This window comes from Acanthisitta chloris, unplaced genomic scaffold (assembly GCF_000695815.1).
Source record: "Acanthisitta chloris isolate BGI_N310 unplaced genomic scaffold, ASM69581v1 scaffold42307, whole genome shotgun sequence".
Taxonomy (NCBI): Eukaryota; Metazoa; Chordata; class Aves; order Passeriformes; family Acanthisittidae; genus Acanthisitta; species Acanthisitta chloris.
The window spans coordinates 7,640-16,384 of NW_008685038.1; the positions used below are offsets into that span (position 1 = coordinate 7,640).

The 8,745-nt window shown below is 38.7% G+C and overlaps 1 protein-coding gene across 1 annotated transcript in view; it reads left to right on the plus strand.

The window, feature by feature from the left end:
* DGCR8 (DGCR8 microprocessor complex subunit) overlaps positions 1-8,745 on the plus strand; it is an 11,962-nt gene that overhangs the window by 2,566 nt on the left and 651 nt on the right. Inside the window, exons 4-13 of the mRNA XM_009079546.1 lie at positions 1-42; positions 739-1,021; positions 2,596-2,793; positions 4,212-4,313; positions 4,987-5,085; positions 6,070-6,152; positions 7,253-7,353; positions 7,775-7,881; positions 8,090-8,217; positions 8,637-8,745. The exon at positions 8,637-8,745 is cut by the window's right edge and continues 1 nt beyond it. Of these exons, the coding sequence (XP_009077794.1) occupies positions 1-42; positions 739-1,021; positions 2,596-2,793; positions 4,212-4,313; positions 4,987-5,085; positions 6,070-6,152; positions 7,253-7,353; positions 7,775-7,881; positions 8,090-8,217; positions 8,637-8,745 (1,252 nt within the window). The remainder of the gene's footprint in view (positions 43-738; positions 1,022-2,595; positions 2,794-4,211; positions 4,314-4,986; positions 5,086-6,069; positions 6,153-7,252; positions 7,354-7,774; positions 7,882-8,089; positions 8,218-8,636) is intronic.

Genomic DNA, 8,745 nt, shown 5'->3' on the forward strand with positions numbered 1-8,745 from the left:
ACCTGGTCTAGACCTTATTTCTTGGGAACAGGAAGCATAAGGGTGAGAGCTGTCAATTACCTAAATACTTACTAAGATTTAAAAATTAGATATGTTTCTGCAAGCAGTTGAATATTTCTCTACTTTCTCAGGCTTCTTTCCAGGGTTAGAATTATGGTGCTTAAAAAACTTGTGTTTCTGAAAATTTAGTACTATTTTTCTTATGGTGTTTTGTTTTCTCTTGGGGCAGTTGGAGGGAATGAGCTGGTTTGTTTGGTGCCTTCGTTGTTCTAGCATATGGCTGCAAAATGTTGGGTTTATTCCACCATGAAACATATATAGATCACTTTTTTATAGCTATAAACTAGTCTGGGCTGTGCCTTATGGTCCATGTTTCCAGAAGTAAGGATGAACTCAAGGCGTCTGCAGAACTTGGATTTAATGCTATGGGCTTATTTTCCAAGAAAGCTCAGTGGGTTTCATGGAAGCATGTAGTGCTTGCATGGAATTGAACAGAATGTCGTTTGGATCTAAACCAGCAAACACACTTTGAAGCTTTGTATCAATGTTACACAGTGTCAGAATACTACAGGAGTGACCTTGCTCAGCTCTGAGCAGAGTAACAGTGCTGAGCACAGAGAAACTTGAACTCGGACCGAATAAAACTAACTTCCATCTTGATTGCATCTTTTGGTTTTGAGTTTTGCTTTTGCTGACCTTGAGATACTGAAACCTTCTGTATTACTTTTATATTTGCAGAAACATGATCCTCCCCTTAGTAGCATTCCCTGCTTTCATTACAAAAAAATGAAGGAAAATGAGGAAAGGGAACAAAACAATGACATAACCCCAAATGGGGAAGTATCACCTGTAAAGCACCTAGGTAAATCCTCAGAACTGGACTGCCAAACGGAAGAACCAGATTCCACTGCTGCTGATTCTGGGCCTTTAGATGACAAAGACCCCTCGGGGGGAGATGCAGCACAAGGAGCCTTGGGACAAGTTAAGGCCAAAGTTGAAGTATGTAAAGATGAATCTGTAGGTATGTATGGGAAGTGGAGTCTTGTCTTGGCTGGAGTTGGGGTAATGACATTTGGGAAGTTTTATTCCAAACTTGGCAACTGAACGATATCTTGTATGAGATCAAGGGGTCAGTTATCTGTCTGCACAGTCCTTCATATGCAGAGATCTGGGGAAATACATCCAGTATTAGAAATCAGTTTTGATTTTAACAGGAAGAGAAACATACAGTGAACTTTTTTCCTGAAGCCTTCAGAGTCCACGTGGAAAGGTTTTAACACAAAAAATGTGACCATTTTTGAAGTTTAGTCCTGTAGACTCTATCTCAGTTTAAAAATTAATGAAGTCAGTTGTATACATTGGAATTGCTGTTAAGTGTGTTTGTGTGACTTCTTTAAATAGGCTTTTCTGTGCAGTCTCTGTAGTGGCTGAATTATATCTGTTTTCAGTATAATCTCAAGTGGTGCAGTTAAACTAAATTTCCTTATTTGCCTAAGTCTAGCAGAATGGAATTGCACTCATACAAAGGGGTGTGGTGCTTCATTGTTTTATTTATGCAAGTCTGATAGCCTTCACACAAAAAGTTGTCTAAAGAAGTCATGCCAAAATCACTGCCTAACTCAGAGAAACTTGGAGAGAGCACTCATGTGCCACTTACCATGTCTGCATACCTGAGAGTCCCATGCATGTAACTTACTGCTGCTCCAAATACTGATATGGATCACAGGCTGCCATTTGTCTTCATAGTGTTCAAACATCAAACTTGTCCTTGTCACTATGTGTGTCCTATTCAGTCCAAAAACCAAGCCAAAAGTTGTCAAATCAAAATCATCAATATTTAGCAGCAAAACTAAAACCTGTAAGCACTTGTTTTTCTGCATGAAGTTCACCTGTCTATTTCTCTCTTTAAATAGGATCTGTTCTGTTTTACTGAAAAAAAAATACTGAGTGATCAAGTATATGCTTGGAATTCCTTGTGGAAGGAAACAATGCCAGCAGTTGCTGTTGTTTGTTTACATCTTAGGATGCTACTCTTTATTTTTGCTGTTAGATCCTGTAAAGGAGAAGCAGCTGTACTTCACGGGGTCAGTCTGTTAGTACTCTGAGTGAAAGTTAATGTGTTAAATTCTGCCTAGAGGCTGCAGATACTCCTGGAGTTGATGGAGCATCATTGTACAGTGTTCCATGGTACAGTGCTTAGTGCATAGGCAGCAATAGTTGGGTTTGGCTTTGGGAACCTGAGGCTAAAAGCATAACTCCTGTGCTCGCTGTGTACCTTCAGGTAAAGGGAAGTAGAACATCTACTGGTGTTTTGTTACAAGTTGTGTTGGGTGTTATTCTGGTTAGGGCTCAGGAAAATCTTCAAGTGGCAGAATAAAACACTCTTTTGTTTTATTTTGTTTTCCAATTTGCAGAAATGTTTTGCATTTGACCCACTAACAGGAAAACTCGTAATTAGTTCTGTTGGTACAAAATAGCATCTTAACCTTTTGCTCTCAGCCTGAGAACATAATTACAGCACATTTAAAACAGTGGAAACAGATAATTTAATGCTTGCTCAGTGGTAGAGAGAGTAACTTGCCTTGTGTCTCCCAGATCTGGAAGATTTTAGGCGCTACCTTGAAAAGCGTTTTGACTTTGAGCAAGTTACGGTGAAGAAATTCCGAACGTGGGCCGAGAGGCGACAGTTCAACCGGGAGATGAAGCGGAAGCAGGCGGAATCCGAGCGGCCCATCCTGCCTGCCAACCAGAAACTCATCACCCTGTCTGTGCAGGATGCTCCTATAAAGAAAGGTCAGTTTCTCTACCTGCAGTTCAGATATTCTGTATCAAAGGCTAATTGCAGTTCTAAGCTTGGCTGAAAGAAAAATAATCCTGTAATAAGCCAACTTTGTTCTTGATCTAGAATTTGTGTTCTTTGATCCATTGTATTTATATGTAGTATGTATATTATATATTATATATAAAATAAAGGAAAAAATGCTGTCAAAATATACTTCCTATTAAAAAGAATAATTCCTAAATGAAAGGATTTTTGTTTAAGGTTACAGTCCTGATAACTAGTAACTGCCTTCAGTTCTTGTTACTGTTGGTTGTTGCTGAAAACCCTCCTGCCTGGTCACTCAGTGCTACTGCCTCCTCAGTTCTGTACCAGTTCTAGTTGGTCCCAAATTAGGGGCTGGTTACAAATGCCATATTGATCCAGATTAAAACCTACTACTAAAAATGTAAAAGTAAAGCAATTTTACAGGTGCAGCTAATGAACTCTTTGTGCAGTTGTGTCCTGTGGTGTCAGGAGTGGATATCATGTCTGATGAGAATTTAGGGTGTTAGTTCTTGTCTGTATTGGCTGTGTAGCCATAGTAGCATGTTTGACTGCAGTTTGAGATTTGAAATATCCACAGACCTGTGATTTGGGTTCTGATTTTCTTTTGTCATGTTTCTGAGGTTCTGCTCCTCAACAGAATTAAAGCTTATGAGTTGCATATTGACCATTCCCTGTCACAGGGAGGCACAGCTGAGTCGTTACTTAATACACTTTATCTCCAAGTGTAGGTTTAGAGCCACATGGAAACTATCTAAATGAAAGACTTCCTTGCACTAAATCCTAACTTTCTCTCCCGTGCTGCCGCAGTGGCTGCTAAGCCAGGGCTGGTGCTCTGCACTAATGATGCTGTTGGAGTGACAAAAAAGCCCCAAGGAACCAAAGAGTAACCTTTCCAGTAACAAGAGCACATTGATGGCAAGGGGGCAGTGCCCTGATCTGTTTGCTAGACAAGATTTTTGAAGGGGGGGGGAGGGGAATGAGTCTGGTTTGTGGATTTCAAGTCTACGTGCCTGTTGTTGTGTCTCCCTTCTAACATGTGCTTAGAAGCAAATTAGAGGTTTTCTAATTGAGGTTGGCTGCCAGAAATGCTGTGTGTAGAGGTCCAGAGGCCATGGGACTGCAAACATTGAACATAGAATATTCAACATAGCTCATAATTAGTGCAGTTCCAGTTGTCAATACAAGTTTCTCAGACTTACATCTCAACATTTTTTCAGTGAAAATGGACTTTGAGGTCTTAGTTACCTATGGCTGATCTAACAGTACTGCATTTAATTTGAGCAAGCACTTATTCCTTGGAGCTTGTAACTTATTTATTTGCAGTAGAAATTATCTTTTAAAATGTGGAACTGCTTCTCTTCTTCCTCTCTCCCTGTTTTTGCAGAGTTTGTCATCAATCCCAATGGGAAATCCGAAGTTTGCATACTGCATGAATATATGCAACGAGTCCTAAAGGTTCGCCCTGTTTACAATTTCTTTGAATGTGGTAAGTCTGTTAAGTTTCTTTAATGGACCACATGCTGTTTTGAAGGGTTTATCTCCTGCTTGGATATACTAAAAAAAAGAAACAAAGCAATATTGAAATGATGGATATTTTCTGGGAATGTCTTGAAAGTCTATTGTGAGTCAATTAATTAATTTTGCTTATAGGATTAGAAGAGTAGATGTGTCATTGTATTGGACTAATTTAAGTAACTTAGAGTTACTGAGACTGTTCTGTGATTAGTGTGGGATTTGTGTGGAATGCCAGATGGGTATCTGTTTGTGTTTTTAAACAGCTTTTAATTTTAATGTTTCAGCAGTCTGAGATGCAGTTTGGTAGTTCCTGTGTAGCTTTTGTATTCACACTGTAATGCAAAAACTTTGGAATTAATATTTGAATTCTGGCAGATTACCAATGATGTCTTAGAATGCATAAGTTTTTCATTTGGACAATGAAGTACATAGTGGTAAGTCTCTGTTAATGGAAAACTCTTTGTTTTCCATGTGCTGGAATAAGCAATTTTTTCAGTCTTTCTGAAGAATAAACAATTTCCATCTGTCTTGAAGCTGAAATGAAGAAGAAGACAAGTCTTGGTGGTGGTGTTTCACGTTGATGAGTGTATTTTACATTGGGAGTTCTGAAAAGCTCTTCTTTTTTTTATCTCCTCCATTTCCAGAGAACCCAAGTGAACCTTTTGGAGCCTCAGTGATTATTGATGGAGTAACTTATGGGGCAGGAACTGCCAGCAGCAAAAAGCTTGCCAAGAATAAAGCTGGTAATGTTTTTTTCTTAATACCAACTGCTGAATCGTTTATCTGTTTTCATTTCTGCTTCGAAGATTACGTATTTGCCATAGTAAGTAGGAATAATTTTGTTAACAGTCAAAGAAGGTTCAGTCATGTCTTTTTGGTAAGTCACCTGCTATATAAACACTTGTGTATGGATTTTAGCAACATGTAAATATTTGCCCTTCTTTCAAAACAAGTAGGAAAAAATTCCTCAGACCTTTGGTTGTAGTGGTTTTCTTTCTGATAATAAAACAAATGTCCTGAACTATGTGATTATTGAATTCCAAGTACTTGTCTTCAGTAATTAGTTCTCATTGTGTAAGTCTGTAATAAATGTGTAAACAATGATGATCTAGATGGGACTGTCTGACACATCTGATACTTAGAATTTCTTACTGAGCTCCAGATTTAAATGTCTTTGGCACAAGGATCAAGAAAAAAATAACCTCTCAGCCTGTAAAGATGTGTAATGTCCCTGTGGTACTTTCTGCACTTGTGAAATATGTCACTGTAGGCAAATCCACAAAAAACAGCCCAGAATTGTGCAGGCAAAAAAGGTATTTTGCTGTGAAAATATAGGCAAATTCTAGGTGTGCTTTTTGTCCCATGCTGAGGTTCTGGATGCCCCAGTGGTACAGTGCTGGGGTTTGGCTGTAACAGCTAAGGGGTTTGAGAACAACTCTCTGGTTTTGGGTCCTCAGGGCTCTGTTTCTTTTAAAATTAGTCTTGAATGTTTTTTTCCTTTCATTGGCACTTGCAAAAAGAGCCAAAATTGTTTCTTCTTAGTTTAATTAGTTGTGAGATTTTACTTAGCAACTTGGATGGAAAAGTAAAACTTTTTTCCCCTAAAAGGTGTGTGCAGATATGTTTCCTACCAAAAGAAAATGCCCATCTGTTTCTAGAGGAGATGTTTTTCTCTATAATCATTGTTTAAAGTAAACCTAACCAAGATGCTTAATGCCTTTCTGCAGCTCGAGCTACACTGGAAATCCTTATTCCTGACTTTGTTAAACAAACCTCTGAGGAGAAGCCCAAAGACAGTCAAGAACTTGAGGTACTGAGCTCTTGCTTCCTGACTATCATTAGTGGAGTCTGTTTTTGATAACATTGTACCTTCAATATCAGAAATGTTGTTGAAAATTTGTAATGTTGTTTTCTCAGTCACATGGAAATGTGAAATTCTTCACTTAGAGCAAGACTATTTTTTGAATTGGAATTGATCAAAAAATGTCTTGTGATGCAGAGAACTAGTTCCTTATTGTGATATATCAGGTCACTGACTGAAGATCTGTGTTCCAAGACACTAGATTGCCTATACTGTCCTGACTTCCAGATCCTCTGGTTGATGCTTTGATAAGTTCAAAGCTAGATCCTGCCTAGTTTTGTGTGATTGTATCAGGAGACCAAGTGAGAACTAAAAGTGCTCAGACTCCTGAGATGTTTTTACTTACCTGTGAAATGTGCTTATTGCCAGCTCAGAGAGCTAAGATCTCAGGCTTTAGGCAGTGACACTTGAGAAAATCCAGGGAAAAGAGGAGTGTGTATGCTCGGTTCTCAGGTACTGGATGTGTTAAATAACTCCTTGATTAGTGATGCTTTCACAGACCAGAAAGGAGAAAAGGAGAAATCAGTGATCAGCCCCAAAGGAGTGTTTTCGTTTTAAAAAGTGTGACATGCAGAGTCAGTTGTTTGTTCCCTTGCTTTGACTTAAAACTGGATTGTGTGCCCTACACCACTGAAATGCTCATTAAGAAAATATAAATTTTTCCATTGTTGTAAAATAAAATGTAAAATGTTCTGTTTTCTTTTATTAAACCACAGCATGTTGGTAAATAGAATTTTATAATGAGTTAAATAAAATAACCTTGTCCTTAGGGAGAAATGATGATAAATAATTTATGAGATTTTTACAAGGTGGACATAAAAATGACAATGTAAAATTGGGAGTTCAAAGATTTATTTAAATTTCTGTCTGCAAATGTATGATGAAGTGTGACAGTTTTACTGATGTTGGTTGGGTTTAAAAACACTTAAAAAAAGTATTAAGCACAGAACAACAGAAATTGTTTAATGTCGCAAAGGAGAACTGAGGGTTAAGGACAGTGTTAGGTGTTGTTTGCACGAAGCACCATAACCTTTTCTATTCCTCTGTAGTATTTTAACCATATCAGTATTGAGGACTCACGGGTATATGAACTCACCAGTAAAGCAGGACTCCTGTCTCCATATCAGATTCTCCATGAGTGCCTTAAAAGGTGAGGGAAATTGTGTTGTACAGGTGTTGGGTTGGGGCATGCTGTCTGTGTGGTGCTGGTACCTGCCGTGTGACGCTGACATTTGGGGGTTGGCCAAGCCTGCTGTGCTGCCTGTGGCTGAGACACACACTGGGGACTGAACTGGTTAATGCTGAGTCTTCTCTAACTCATATTTGCTGGTTTTGCCTCTTTTGAGGTTGGGATTTAGTTGTGGGACATATAAATACATTTGGTTTTCATTTATCCAGGCTTGCTTTTTCATTCAACTCAAGTGACTGATCTAAAAAACCCTCTTAAGTGATGTCTTGAAATTTAGTATTAATGTATCTAATTTCATTGCAATGACTGTCAAAGATAACTGCAACCACTTCTTGTTTGTAGTTTACTTAGTCTATGATCTTGATTTTGTTTGTGCTTAAAGAAACCATGGAATGGGTGATACATCCATTAAGTTTGAAGTGATTCCTGGGAAAAATCAGAAGAGTGAATATGTCATGACTTGTGGCAAGCACACGGTGCGAGGCTGGTGTAAGTATAGCACTTGGTGTGAGCTCTGGTAATGTTCTCCTCTCGTCCTGCTCTGTGTGCTCTCCGTTTTGTAGGTGCTTGTTGAGCTGTGGAGCTTGTTCCTTCTTACCTCCTCTCGTATCTGTTTTGACTAACACAAGTGAACATTGGTGTTCATCTCATTACATCACGTGCCAGTATTGACACGCTTCCATGATTATCTTCACAGGCAAAAATAAAAGAGTGGGGAAGCAACTAGCTTCCCAGAAAATCCTACAGCTACTGCATCCACATGTGAAAAATTGGGGCTCTCTCTTGCGCATGTATGGCAGAGAGAACAGCAAGCTGGTTAAACAGGTGAACATGCTTTGATTATAACCTTCCTTCTGACTGAAGTGCTGCTTTTGTATTCTTCTGGATGCTTAAATTTAATTACAACAAAGCTTTAAGGGTATGTGTTTTGCGTGCTGGGGGTGGTCCCTCTCATGGCAAAGGCAGTGTGCGTTGGAGTTCAGTTCTTCTGAACTGTTCTCACACTTTGCTGTTGCCAGGGCACAGGCTGAGTGATGTCACTGACAGTAACAATTGTGTTAATCTTGCAGCTTCCAGGTCAAAATTATATAACCTATTTAATATTTATCATTTAGCTAACTCCTGGAAGTACATGTTATTACTTAAGGAAGTACAACTATCACAGAGTAAACTTTGCTCCATATATGTTAATTTTTTTAGTCAAAAAAAGTTCATCAGTTGTTGCTTATGGTTCTGTTGAACAGGAAACCTCTGATAGAAGTGTGATAGAACTTCAGCAGTATGCCAAAAAGAACAAGCCAAATCTGCACATCCTGAACAAGTTACAGGAAGAAATGAAAAAACTGGCACAGG